The sequence below is a fragment of the Columba livia genome, chromosome 5 (assembly GCF_036013475.1).
Source record: "Columba livia isolate bColLiv1 breed racing homer chromosome 5, bColLiv1.pat.W.v2, whole genome shotgun sequence".
Taxonomy (NCBI): Eukaryota; Metazoa; Chordata; class Aves; order Columbiformes; family Columbidae; genus Columba; species Columba livia.
The window spans coordinates 13,888,855-13,903,573 of NC_088606.1; the positions used below are offsets into that span (position 1 = coordinate 13,888,855).

The 14,719-nt window shown below is 45.9% G+C and overlaps 1 protein-coding gene across 2 annotated transcripts in view; it reads left to right on the top strand.

Moving 5' to 3' along the window:
• The window catches only part of CCDC85C (coiled-coil domain containing 85C), a 116,741-nt gene that overhangs the window by 90,706 nt on the left and 11,316 nt on the right, over window positions 1-14,719 (top strand). For both annotated transcript variants that reach the window (XM_065063528.1, XM_005506102.3), the window contains one exon: window positions 12,324-12,419. In XM_065063528.1, the coding sequence (XP_064919600.1) occupies window positions 12,324-12,419 (96 nt within the window). The remainder of the gene's footprint in view (window positions 1-12,323; window positions 12,420-14,719) is intronic.

Here is a 14,719-nt window from a genome sequence, read left to right on the forward strand (position 1 = left end):
ATTCTTATTTTGATACTAATAGTCGTGGTTCAACAATTCATTTTCTAAGAGGTGGAACCTCAGCTGCTGACTTCTGGAGCAGTCGTGGCCCCTGTAGCACAGCAGAAGATGAATGTGGTAGCTGAGACATGGCCCAGAACTTGCATCTCTGATTTTTCTCTACTCCCTTTGGCTTTCTTGAGTGTTCTGGCTGCCCACATGGGCATGTGGTCCCTGTAGACCTTCATGTTTCTGTCCGCTGCCCTGTGGCTGTGTCTCAGGCACATTTCAGCACCCCTGCACAGGAAGGTGGCCTCAGGGCTGCACATGTTCCTGTGCTTGGAGGTACCTTCACCTTGAGAAGTTCAGAAGCCAGGTGCCTGGAGGAACCATTTATCCACATTGGTGTAAACACCATTAAATGTGATCCAGCCAGTTACTCACAGTTGGAGCTAGCTTGGCTGGCTTAGACTTAAAATTTACTATCAGCTTTCATGTGATTTGTAATAGGAATCCTTCCTTTGGTAGAAATAATTGTAGAGGTTTGCAATGGAAATATTAAGGTTGAAGTGGATGGAGTGTGGAATGGAAAAGTGTGTGTGTGTAAACACCAGCAGGAATGCTGGAGCAAGGAATGCGTGGATGGCCTGTGCTGATGACCAAAGACACAACTGACAGCAAACAAATGGGTAAACACTGCAGGACGTGTGGTTTGTGTCAGGACTGGGAGGTCTGTGCTGTGATAAGGCCACAGCACAGATGGCTCATTGCTAGAAGACCTGTTCCCTGATAATGGCAGCAAGGTCACACTGGGATGAGCCATTGCGCTTCCTGTGATTCCAGGAGGAAGGCTCAGATAAGGTGCCCAAAATGAGGGAAAGGAGACACCAGGCAGCAGCTTTCCTAAGGTTTATGGGGGGTGAATAAGCAGGATGCTGAGATAAAGATCAGCCTGTAATAACCATTGACTCCTAAAGCACATGAAAAATGTGTCCAAAACCCAGTTCTTTGCTGTCAATGAAGAGTGATGGCAGAGCAGTCATTTGGGCTTGCTAGTGGGTGCCCCTTGTCCTCTGTGTCACACACAGTGACCCTGATGATGCCACATGGACATCCGCCTTTTGGTGATGTGTGAGTGTGAGTTTGTAGGTGTGCAGGTGTGACATGTTAGAGAAACCAGGCTTAGGTTAAAATAAATACCACCTTCCCCTTCCTTAAGGTTTTTTGCTGAGTTTTTACTACAGCAGTTTTTGTGTGACCTCTTGCTGATGTGCAGGAGCTCCTGATAGTGTCCCGGGAGGTGCAGGGGGCATGCCTGTGGACGCTGTAGGTGGTGGCTGGAAGAAGGGACCTGCGCTTGTCCCAGGTCAGGACCTGGGAGTCCTGGGGAAAGTGCCTGCAGATACATGCTGCAAGAGCTGAGCAAAGCTCCCTCTTTTGAGAAGACAGTGACGACAGTGCCACTGCCCTGCGTTTGTTCAGGTCCCTAGGGACTACAATAAACATCTTCGGAAAAATAAAAGTGAGGTTTCCATTAGAGCATTCAAAACTGCATCTCTCAGGAGTCTGGCTTAGACTACAGGCCAGGCTGGGAAGAGACAATTCCATTTTCCTTCCTGAATCTACTCCTAAAACAGTGAGACCCAGAGTAAGACACAAAGAAGCAAAATAAGTGTGAATGTTTAGTGGAGAGCACTTGACTAAGAGGAGCGCTGAGTCCCTGGCACTATCTCTCGTTGCATTTTTTCTCCAGTGCCTTTTTCATGCAGGACGCAAAGCCTGGGAGATGGCTTTGACTGCTCAGCTGCAGCACCGGCTTCTTCGGCTCTTTCGCTTGATTCTAACTATGCTGTCACAACCAGCTGCATTTCATAGCTCTGCTTTGTAGAGATACTAGTGTGAAGCGTGTTTTGTTTTGCCAGATGGCACACACGTTATTATAAAAACAAACCCAAATGTTTGTGGTCTGTAGGTGTAAAGAGAAGTCGTTAGATGGGGTGGGAAGGGATGACAAGAGAGTCCTTGGCTGGCGCGCTGACTGTCTGCTGAGGCTGTGAGAGCATCAGCAAAGGGAGGTGATATGAGGGCAGGTAGTAGCTTGATCCCAGCTCCAGTGACAGTCCTGTCTCTTCTTTCTGGCTGGAAAGAACGCAGTCTCCATCCTCTTCAATACAAGGGCAGAAGAAAAGAGAGAAGGTGACTCAGTATCTCTCCCTCAGCTCCCAGCCTGTCATAGGCAGGGAGACGTGGCTGTGGCCCAAGCCTGGTCTTGGGTCTCATTGGAGGACCTGGAGCAAGTCTCCGAGTCCCTTCCTCAGCCTGCATGCGAGTAAATCTGTTCTTCTCAAGAAGGAAAACTGAATCAGATTGCTAAAGCCAACCTGACTTTTAAGATCAAGCTTGAAATGACCAGAGACCACTGTTCCCATCGTGGTGCCCAGGAGACACACCTAGAAGAGCCAGGGGAGCTCTCTGGGCATTGATGCTGCTGCAGAGTCACCTGGAGCACTGGGGACCTTAGAATGGCCCCAAGGTGTCCTTGCATAGCACAATGACCCTGCCACTGCCCACACGGAGCCCCCGTGCCCTCGCTGTGCTGCACGGAGCCCCCATGCCCTCACTCTGCTGCACGAAGCCCCTGGGTGCAGGGAACCCCGGGCTGTTCGGTGCCTCTGGCATCCCTGGGACTGCTCTATGCAGCTTCAGCATCACATCACAGCCTCTTAAAATGCCTTCAGCCCCTTCTGTTGTTCCACCAAGTCCATCCTGTGCAGTGCCCTGATGGTCCCCACCTTCTCGCATTCACGTGCCCCATCCCCATGGTTCTGAGATGAGCTGAGCGCTGCCAGTGTGTGTTGGAAGACAACCTCAGGGCTGTTTCTCACCTTACCTCAGCAGCAGTAATGGCAATGGTTCCTTTTTAGGCAGGGGGAAACAATGATAAAGAAGGCAGCTCCTTCCTGCTGGCAGCACCAATACCACCAGGATGCTATTGAGCAAACAAAGAGAGAAGTTCAAGGCAGCCGAAAGCTGCAGAAAGAAAAGTAAAATGTAAGGTTTGTTGGGATATGTAGCCCAGGGAGCACTACTGTGAAGCTTCAGAGTGTATTAGCAGCAGCTGAGAACAAGCCAATCCGTTTTTGAAGGCAGCTGCCCTTCATCAGTAGTGATTGCGGCAGCTCTGAGCCGTGGATGCCTTTTTTCCCCACGGCAGCCAACTGACACAAAGTTTGGCAATGACAAAATTGGAGATTTGCTGAGCAAAAGAGGCACTGACAGTCTGTATCCATAATCTACCCTTACAGGTAACCGTAAGAAGCAAGAAAAATTAATCTGCTTTGACCACTGCTGTAGTTTCTTATGCTCACTTGTTGTGTGCATTCATGTGGGGCTGGTGATTGGGTCAGGTGGAGAGATAGGGGCACAGCTGACCCCCTGCCCCAGGCCTGGCAGGAGACAGCTTTGCCAGTGACGGCCAGGGCAGCCAAGCTGAAATGGAGACTTGGATGGGCAATACAGATGTGTGTGTGTGTTCTCCCACATCTGTATGCATCCTCCACTCACCTAGAAGCTTTCACCTGGGCCATCCCTGAATCAGAGTTGCTTCAAAATCAGGAAAGTCTTAAAAATACCCACTGTTTCCTTCTGAAACAGAATGTTCCTTTATCAAAAGAACTAGCGCCTCTTGAAATACTTACGCTGAGAGTGCCCCTGTGAGTCAGTTGGAGTTAGTGCACTTTGTGGACACAGCATGGGTTTGCTCTGTCCGTAGCAGTCAGACTTATTGCTGTTTCTTGTATCAAATAGTTATGGGCTGAAACTGATCTGAATATGCCATGTTGGTAATAGTTTCACAGTCTGAGAGGACAGCTGAAGCTGTTGGTGAAGCATTTTAACAGCACGCACCAGTTCCAGCTCCACAGCACTGGTACCAATTGAGCAGCAACTGCTCTCCTCTCCCTGCCGCTGCCGGAGGGAGAAGCTGCATCACCAGCATTGCATGCTCCAAGGAGTTTCCAGGGCCGGAGCTGTGATGTGCCACTAGTGTGTTGGTGAGAAAAGATACTCTTCCTGTTTGTAGATGAGATATAGTTAAAAACAACGTCCTGACTTTGTTTATTCTGTCTGGGGCAATGCCTGAAATCCTCCCTTTCCTTTAGTGCCCTAGCACATCCCCTACAGCCAGCGCTGTGTCATGGGGAGAACAGCTATTCTTTTGTTAGGTGTCCTTGATGTTTATGCTCAGAAAGGAATGAAACAGTTAAATTGTTTATTTATTAATCAAAAGGGCTGCGTAAGCACTGTTTGTTGCTTAAGTAGGTATCCATGAATGCTGCGGAGGCTGTGAAGTTGCAGGATGTGGTGGCTGAGCTGTACAGACAGGCTTTGCCTGGCTCCTGTGTGGACCCAGCAGTTAATTCATGGATTTGAATGTTTACATGACCAGCTGCTCTCTATGATTAAAGGCAGCAAATTAAGTAATGCTAAAGGAGATTAGTATCTGCAATAAAGTCCCTTGATTTGATAGGGAAGATGCTAATACAGAGCACTGACGACTCCCGTACTCACTCCTTCTGGTGGCCATGACCGGTGTTGTGCTGGGGAGACAGTGTCTGTCTGCGAGATCCCCCATGTGTCCCTTCTCCCAGGCCTGGTGGCAGGGTGTCAAGTGCTTGCAGGTGTGAGGCAGCCCACTGTGACTTTGGGAACATAGAGCCATGCAGCCATTTAAGTGCCCAAGTGGGGAGCGGATGGTTTATTTTGAACTGGATGCTGGCAGGCTTTCTGCACAGTGGGAATGGAATAACAATAACCAAGTATCATCATCGCTTTGGTTCATCTGCCAGGCAGACTGGACACATAAGGGACCTGGGTGCTGCGTGGCTCTGGTGAGGGTGTCCCATGCTCAGGCTTGAGAGATCTGGCATTGCCTGGGGCAAAAGTGGCAAAAAGGCTGCACTTTGCACACTGTAGTTTGCAGAAGAGTGTCTGCTTCATGCCTCCAGGCAATCTCCTCCTTGCAGCCAGGGAGGAGCCCTGGGGCTGCTGCCAGGGTGCCTTCAGGTAGCCTTGTCCCTGCAGGGTGCGAGAGGAGCCTGACCCCTTCAGGAGCACCAGGCATAGTGGCAATGGCAGAGCTGCCACGGGCATGAGAAGATGCAGCAAGGAGGGAAGGGGCTTCAAAAGAAGGGAGTGTGAAATGTCAGCCCAGAGTCATGTCACGCTTCAGTGCCGCGCGGCACCATCGCTTTGTTTCAGCCATTAACCCTCCTCCAGCTGCAAGGCAGCAAAAGATGGGAAATGTGACCCAGGCTGCAGAATGATGAGGGGATGCGATCTGCCCTTGTGGGGCCCAGGGAATTTCTCAGGCTGGTGGTAACAGGAGATATTTTTTTGTGTGTGATCTCTTGGGGATGCCATTCATCTCTGTGTGAAGGGAGATTTCTCGTTCTGAATGGACCAACTGTCTGAGTAAGCCCAGTGTTTGTCCTCGGTGCTGCCCATGCTGTATTTCTGATGGGGACACTGTGCTTCGGGGCTTTGGTGTGTCCCCTGTGAGGGTCTGGGGATCCTTCTCCCATGCCAGAATGGCTCTGTGCTCTCAGTCCTTGGCTTTGCTGCTGGTTTTCCCCACCTGCTCCTCAGCACTGTCTCAGGCTGGAGCTGCACCGGGCACTTTCTGAACTTGGTAGCTACAAGCACATTCCACAAAAACAAAATATGCTGGGCCCCCCATTCTGCCAGCACACCAGGGCTGGGATTTGCAGTCAGACATAGCACCTTTCCATGTTACTGCCACTCACTTTCCACATGGCTGTGGTCATGTGACTTCCTCCTGCTTGTCCCTTAACAGTTCCTAATTTACAGGGCAGTGTCAGCACCTTTATTTATGTAAAACACCTGGATAGTAGTGGGTGCTAAGGAAGGGCCCAAGTATAATTCAAACCTGGGCAAGCAGGCTGCAAACAAAATCACTGTGAGATAAATAGACATGCCTGGGAATTTTATTATGAGTTGTCTGGCAGTGCCGGCCTATAATGTAATTTTCCTTGTTCTGTCTCGGCAATAAAAACTTCACAGTGTCTAATATGACTCCATTTAGCTTTAATGTTTTCTGAGGTATGCCATTAGAAAAGTGTGGTTTATTTAATCGTGTTTGAGTCCCAAACATCTACTTGTTCTTTTCAAATCACAGACAAAAATTAATAGAAGGCAAGGAGAAGATGTGAGGTTCAGAAGCATTGATGCTTGCCCAATTCACATTGGTTTGAAGCATCCTCAGTGCTTGAGCTGTGACTGTTCAGTGAAGTAAAATCAGCATGACGTTTTCCTCTGGGTTTTGAAACTGAGTCTCTTGCAGTCTTTCTGCAGATCAGGAATAGCTCTCTCAAAGCTGAGGTAGGAGAGGATGTCATTAAAAGACAGAATATAATTGAGCAGAAAGAGATTGAAAACTGATGGCAGGACCAAGGTCTCATGTCTTTTTAGGTCCCTGGAGGAATCAAGGAGAAATTGTTTATTGAAATGGTTTTGTTCCTTTTTGAGATATCCAACCCAAAACCTCTAAAAGAGCAGACACCTGATATCCCCAGTTAGACTATTTTTCTTCTTGGGTTCCAAAGCATTCCCACTGTTATTAAGAAATGTTCATATTTTAAGCCCTATTTTGCCTCTGTGGAGGTGTGTCATTATCAGGAGTTCCCAGCATGTACTGTTACAGAGAGTCCTATTAATTTTGCTCCTCTGTACATGCAGGAATGGAGTATCTATGGCAGTGCTTGTCAGCATCTGTGCTGGACCACGTCCCATGCAACCAGATAGAGCCAGCAAGGGCTCATTAGGCAACTTGGTTCTAGACACTGGCAATGTCATTGTGGCTTGATATAGAGCAGCAGATGTTCTCCAGCAGCTGCAGGTTGAGGTCTCTGCTCTTCGTTTTTTGGTTTTGAATTATAAGGGATCATTGGCAGTATTCGTGGTCTTTGGATTTTCTTTCTCATACCCCAAACCAGTGCTGTTGTTTTGCTGATGGTCTTTGGGTTCTGGACAGGGGCAGTGCGTGGAGATAGTTGGATTTGATTTCGTTTGATTTGATTTGATTTTTGCCTTGGATTTGAGTTTGTCACCAAGTCAAGCGTTATTCTTGGCAGATAGAGAACTGTAGGATTTATCCCCTGTGCGTATTCCTTCAAAGATGCTCTGGTATGAGAGACTGCAGAATTCCTCTCTCTTTTCTTAGTCTATTAATGATACAGATGGACTGTGACTCTCCTTATAGACTTGGAGATTGAACAAGTCCTGCAGGCTCCAGTGAGAGGCTTCTGGTTGGAACTTGAACAGAATTGGGCTTCTTTGGTAGATTTGTGGCTTTGGCATGCATGATGTGGGGCTAATGGGATGGGGAGGGGCCTGATGCTGTGTGGGAACAGTGAGCTCTGAGAACTATGTTGGTCCCATCACAGACATCAGCAAATATCCAGCACTGATCTGCTTGAAATGGAGGAGAAGGTGAGGGCTGAAAGGGTTCAGCTTTGCTTCAGTACTGCAGTCTGCACAGAGGTGGCAGAAGAACAGCTCTTGTTGCGGTTTCCCCACTGGGAAGAGGGGCTGGGTATGAGGGTCCTTGGCACTTGCCTCCCATGAGGGACGCGAAAAGCCTCACCAGGAGCCTGTCAGGATGCTGCAGTCCCGAAGCCATCCCAGCAGCAAAAGCACCAACTTACCTAGGAAGCATCAGATGGGTCACACGTGGCTCCACAGCCTTTGGTTCCTTGGGACTTCTGCTTCTTAAAGACATATCTTGGAGAACTATTGCTGGGTCTCAGAGGTGCAGTGGTCAACAAACCCTGTGCATAGGGAAGATAAGGTACTTCCTCCAAGTTCTTGGGAACTCCAGTGCATCAGATATGTAACTTAGAGCTCTCCACTCTTAATTAGGCTGATAATCTTACCACTGGGCAGCTCTTTCTCTTGGCGGTGTAACTGTGGCTGAAACAGAAAGTGGTGTGTGGTGACTCCTTTCATTGTTGTGTAATGACTCCTTTCAGTGGTGCCCAAGAATATGATGAGGGACAACAGGCACAGACTGAAGCATAGAAGGTTCCGTCTGAATACGAGGAGAAACTTCTTTACTTTGAGGGTGACAGAGCACTGGACCAGGCTGCCCAGAGAGGTTGTGGAGTCTCCTTCTCTGGAGACATTCAGAACCCACCTGGACACATTCCTGTGCGATCTGCTTTAGGTGAATCTGATTTAGCAGGCCGGTTGGACTAGATGATCTCCAGAGATCCCTTCCAACCCCAACTATTTTGTGATTCCATGATTCTGTGTGATGTAATTCTACCCAGGTGACCATTTGACACCAAAACAAAGATGTACAGTTGGTTTTGAATTAGAAATTCCTTGCACAAATGATGAGTTAAACAAACTAACTCCAAATTTTGTCTCTGCTGCTGTAAACCTGAAGCAACTCCAAAGCTAGCTGGGGCCAAAGAGAATAAGAAAATTTGCATTTTGAAATGACTCAGCTTCTCATTCTGCTGGGGTTCAGACTCAGCAGAAGGAAACTACAAAAATTATCAAGATGGCATTTCTCAACAGCTTTATTATAAATATAATGGCATCCTTTTGGTGACTTCTGAGCTCTCCTTTAGCATCATTCATTTACATAATTATGTTACACCTCAGGCACATGACTGAGGATGAAGAGTGAACCACCTCTGAGCTACGAAATGCTATGAAAGCCTAGCACGTGGAAAAGCCACATGTCTAATACAGAGAATGCATGTTTGACAAAACCTGTCAGAGAGAGGAAATTGAGAGTGGTGCATTTCCTGAAACACACTGTATTGCTTTTTGCCTATATGGACAGTTTCTGCTTCTTAGGATGTAACCAGATTAACCTTGCTATTATTGCCCATCCGGATGCTGAGTCAGTTGTGTTCCCATGGCTGTGAAAGTGTCAGCTATAGGGAATGGGAAGGGCATGGGTTTCTGTGGTGATGGAGGTCCTCAGTGTAGCTGAGTTAGAGTGCCAGGGTGCAGCTCTGGTAATTCTTACCCACACTTTCCAGATGCATCTATTTTAGGTATGAGGAATCTCCTCCATCTGTGTGATTTCAGCCACTACCTTAACACTGACTTCCTGAGATCTCCCCCTCCCTCCTGCCCTTCTTCCAGTCTCCTGTCTCTGGTTCCCCCTCCTCTGCATTTCATCTCAACTGGTTTCCTGCTGGGTAAAATGCACATCCTCCTCTTTCTTCCCATTCCCTCCCTTCTCTCCCACTGTTGGCAGTTTTCCAGTCCAGCAGCCTTGACCTTATCTCCAGTTCCTTCCATTTCCTCCCCTTCAGCTAACACTATTGGTGAACTCTGCCCATTTTCCTCTCCTCCATCCTCCAAAGGCTGGCCATGCATCCTGCTGGATGTGTTGTCATTTCTTGCCTTGCTGACGATAGTCCCCTCTTTTCTGGCCTCCTTTATGTGTGCCTCTGTGCAGGAAGCTGATAGGAGTTTGACTGAAGCTTTTTGTTTTTAGTGAACCACACTGAAATCAGTGGGAATGAAGCACCTACCCCACTCTATAAAACCCTGACACTTTTTGTGTCTGGAGACTTTTCTAAGGGTGCAACTACACAAAAAACACAAAGTGTAATGATAAACGTTAAGCCACCTTTAGCAGTGTGGGTAGTTTTACATGTTGCATCCTACAGTTTAAAAGAGTGGGGGTGTTGGTGAGATCCTTGCTTGATCCCCACTTTCTTCACATGTATGTTTAGCCTTTTGTAGTACCAGTCTCACATGGTGGGGAGGTCCCTGTGGCTTGGGGCACAGTGGGCCAATGGTGTTGATCATTTGGTGCATTTGCCATTGTTGACAATTGCACTCAGCAGTTTGGACATCTGTTTAAGTTGGCTGGGGTTTTGGCTTTTAAGCTAAGGGTCAAGGATCATGCCTGTTTCAGAAATGAGGTCATCTGTTACTGAGACTCCAATAGTGAGTTGTGGGTTTACCTTCTTTGCTGCATCCCTCATTCTTTAACTTGTTTCTCTTCTTCAGTCACTTCAACTTTGCCTGTGCTCAGGTGGAGCTCAGATGATTGCCCCTGCCCAATTTCAGTCATTTGTCTGAGAAGAAAGGTGACCCTTTGAATGTTTTTTGTGTGAAACAATACATCTAGTGCATCACTTGTGCCTGCAAGATTACTTTTATCTTATCAGTATGGTGATTGGTTAAGTATGATCAAGCTCTTTAGAAAACATTTCTCTCTAATCATGCTGGTTTCATTTGTATTCTGTAATAATTTTGAGAGTGATTATGATCATGGAAATGCTTTGTAGCTCATTAGTGATTTCAGTTCTGTAAGGAGATGCTGCTGCTGCCTGTCATACAAGAGACCTCATGATCTACTCTAGTTTGGTCAGAAAACTGTATTTAAAATGTTGTCAGCAGCAGGATCCAGCAGAATTACTTTTATTTTGTCAGATTACTCTAACTCAGACGAAATATTGGATGTTAGACCTTTGCTTGGTATTTCCTGTATTACTTCCAAAGAGGACCATAGGGAAATATCCATATCAAGTATGGTTCATGGCCGCAATCTCCTGGATATTCTGCTTTCAGTTGTCATGATCTTGGTCATTGATGGAAAGAAGGCAGCTTTCATGCCAAAGCCAGAGGAATTATGCACGTATTGGTGTCTTTGACCTGTGTGGGAGGCTGATCCTGGAAGGCCTCTGTTGCATTTACCAGCCCTGTGAGAAATTTGTAACCCATTTTTGCAGTCTTAAGTTGCAGCTGCAGACTGGGTGGCTCCAGTCCCTGGTGCTCCCTCCCCAGCCTCTGCCTTTTCTATGTGACATTATGGATAGGATGGCTGAGGACATGTCCCCAGCTGGCCGCAGCTCCAGTAAGTTAGTAGCCTTCTGCCAGCAGGTCCAGAACCATGCCCAGCCTGTGAGCATCTTTCTGCTTTGGCAGTCTGTTAAATATCCTTGGAGAATTATTGGTGAGTTATGAAGTCTAATTTTCCTTTTTCTGGGATACCTGCCTCTCAGAAAGTTCTAGTATCAACAGCAACTCAGTTCATGAAGATCACTATTATGAGTAAATGACAGTTGGTCATGACATGGGTTAAGCACAGACTGGTGGCCTGGGCATGAAAGGCTCCATGCATTTCATGCCATTTTTGTCTGTAGGCTAATGTATTGGCCCATCTTTTTCTTCAGTGTATGCACATGGACACTGTCATGAGTAAAAAGGCTCCCACAGGTTAAAACATTTGGAAGAACGAGAGGTGGTGAAGTGCCCCTCCGCTGGTCCTCCTTTATGACACAACCAGCTTGCTGGCCTTGGCTTAAAAGGCAAAGTGATCAGATGGAGCATAAAACATGCTGTGTTTTCAAACGTGGAAAAGATGAGAATGGAGTGCCTCGTGTGCTGTATGTGAAAGCATTCCTGTGATGGTGCTACATGCCGCTCTGCCATCCTAATTTGCTTTCAGAGGCCTTCAGTATAATCATTCTTTGTGTTTCCTAAAGGATGTGAAGACTAAATACAAATTTGGTCAATGGTTTCATTGTTGATTTCTCCCACTGCTACAAAGCAATGCAAAAATATTAGGGACAGGCAGGGTGCATCTCGCTGAATAAAGATATTGTGTCTCTCATAATTCCAAGTCAGACGCCTTTAAAAAAGGAAAGCCCTATGAAAAGTGCTTACAAGGCTGTTTGGACAGTAGAAATCTTTTGTAAAATGTAATTCGGCATCTTTCCCAATGGGATCCTACGTGCAGGAGGACTGGCCAGCATTTTGGAAACAAACCCAGCCAACATTAGGTTTGGACATCTGCTTGTTTCAAGGTTGCCTTCACAATTTTCTCTGTAGCTGAAGATTGGTACTTGATGTCGATGTGAAAATGTTGCCAGAAAAGCAATGAAGTTATGCCAACTGTTTCTCTCATGAATGCAGCTTCTTAGAAATGACCGCTTTATGCTGGAAAATCATCTTGTTTGCATTGCTCCCTTGGCTAGAATGATGAGAACTGTTTGATCTTGTCCTTCTGCAAACTTACCCTAAGTGAGCAAAAAATGTTCCTTGAATCAATTTAGCTTTAAACCAGGGTGATCCTCTGCCTGAGTACATCTAGAATGACTGATGGTAGGTTTAAATGGCATTAGATCAAGTGCATTGTGAGGAAGGGGTAGTGGCATCTTTTGTCTTTGCAAGTGGCTGAAGGGGATTGAATTTGAAAGAAGCTCATGCTCAAATTTTCTGGATATTTTCTTCTTCCTTGCTGAAATCACCAAAAGGCAATTAAAGCGTATTTTCTCTTATTTCAACAGGGACCAGGTCGCATGACATCTGATCTTGCATCTTCCCCTGCAGCAGGATATGTCCCTGTTGGTCAGAAGCCAGAGGCTGTTGTGCACGCTATGAAGGTAAGGATGCCGCGCAGCGCCATGTGGTGCAACAAACACCCACGTGGCAGAACTGGACATTTGCTCTTCTTGTGGAAACACAACAGCTAGAAATAGAAAGTTAGTACTTAGGCAGATTATCAGTAACCAGCACCCATATCACAAGGAATAATCATTGCTTCAAATAGTGGCGGAGTTAAGCAAGATCATGCATGACTACTTTTTTGCATGGGAAGCCTCCAACAAAAGCTGCTGATGCTGAAGGTGCTGCTTACCCTTTCTGCTCATCAGTCCTGTGTAAACTAGGTCTCTGGGGTGAGAGCAGTGACAGAAATGCTGTTTTTAAAAGGGACACAGAAAGTGCAGTTCCTATATATGTTTTGTTATTGAAAATCCTACAGCAGTCTTCAAAAGATAAAGACTTTGTTTTATGTAAATACACAGTAAACCATGGCATCATACCCATGTACATATGTGTGTCATCAGTAGGGATTAAAGTCACAACCACTGGCAATAAAAAACATGGGACACTACTGGCTGAGTTAAAGGAGAAAACTTGCACTGTGATTTCACATCAATTCTCAAGTTCTAGTGACCATCCATTAACAGCAAAAATGTAATACCCTGGTGTTACATGTTTAACTAGTTAAGCAAGTTACTTCTGAGTATCTAAGGTACACAGGAACACAAATCCTTTCCAAGGTGCCATAGGGATGTCTGGAAAGTCTCTAACTAAATTAGGCTCTGTCTGGAATATACTGATTTATAGATCTGGATTTGCTGAAGCTGAAAAATTTTGTACAGTGTTAAAAAGATTTCACCAAATCAAATCAAAGGGGGATTCCTGGATGGCTACTCTGGAGCTCAGAGTCATAGCTGGAAAAAAGGTCCAGCAATGGCATCAGCGATAGCTTGGACTGTCCCAGACCTGGAGACTGGTATTTACAAAGCTTTTTGCTTTGTACCTTTCCACATCTGACAGCTAAATGAATGGCATAGGTGCTGCTCATAGCTTTGATATACAAGTTCCCCACATTTCCTAGTGTTTAGTGTTTTCAGCTTACTTTTTTGCGCCTGTCCAGAGTCTCTTGGCTCTAGGACAGATGTGGCAGGTGGTTGTGTAAAACCAACAAGTGTCAGGAGAAGCAGATGTGCAGCTGGCAAGGATGTTGGTTCCACTGGGCAGCTGTAAGAAACTGGGATGATATAGAGTGTCACTGTTTCTCAAGTAGTTAATCTTCTATGCATTTATGGTGTGTGAGGAATTACAAAAGGAAACACACGTTTGGTTTCATTTGGATCAAATTTGAATTTAAATTATAAAAGATCCTTCAAGCTGAAAATCTTGATTTCTCAGCTTACTTGAGGCTTTTTACACCCAGATTATATAACTCTCATTGGATCTCAGAGAAGGGTTTAGAGAAGCCCCAGGGATTAAAAAATACCTTTGGTACAGTTTTTACTAGTTTCCAAAGGAGTCCTGACCACACAAGTGGCACTTCACTTGCCTGCGTATATTTTACCCGTGTTTTCTGGAGAAGTTTCTTCTTTACTTGTTGTGAACAGTTCTGCACTATCAGAAAGTTCCGCTCCATCCTGTACTTGTACTGTGCTCAGGGGTGACATTTCTTCTGTGTTTGTATGCATACGGATCTGCTAAACTGATGTCTTGCAGAATGTTGCAGACTCATGTGATACCTTTTGTTTTTCTGACACTTTGTACTAATCCAGTTTCACTGGTATGTAATCATCCAAGCCCTCATGTAGTCCCAACTACTGCGGCTGGATTTTTCTTCCCAAACCTTGGAGTTCTTACCTTTCTGCTTCTGCTCTTCATTGCATTTTGTGAGGTGGTGGTGAGGGAATATATTAAGCAGGGATAAAAATATTTTTTAAGTTACAAGATCAAATGGTTATAAATTGTTTATGAATACATTCTGGGGGGAAATTAGGTTCATATTTGCTTTAGGGGTTATAGGACTGAGTTTCTTAGTAAGGGCAGGAACATAAATGGTTTTAAGATGTGGTCTGATAAGCTTATGGAAAGGATGGGAAAATTAATGAGGAAGGAAGATTCTTGGAATCTGGAAATTAAGTTTGAGATGTCTGGCACAGTGATGCACATAAAGGAGTTGAAAGGAAGTTGGCTGACTGGTTGTTTGTGCATATTATTATTATTATTCCTCTACTTTAGCACTTTGTTGATCATTAGGAAGGGCTAGAAGTAGTTCTCTGCAGTTTCATGATTTGGCTGGCGGAGTATGTGTTTCTGTCTTCAAAACCCTGGGAGGTGCCACAGCTGGGGTCGGGAAGCAGGTGCC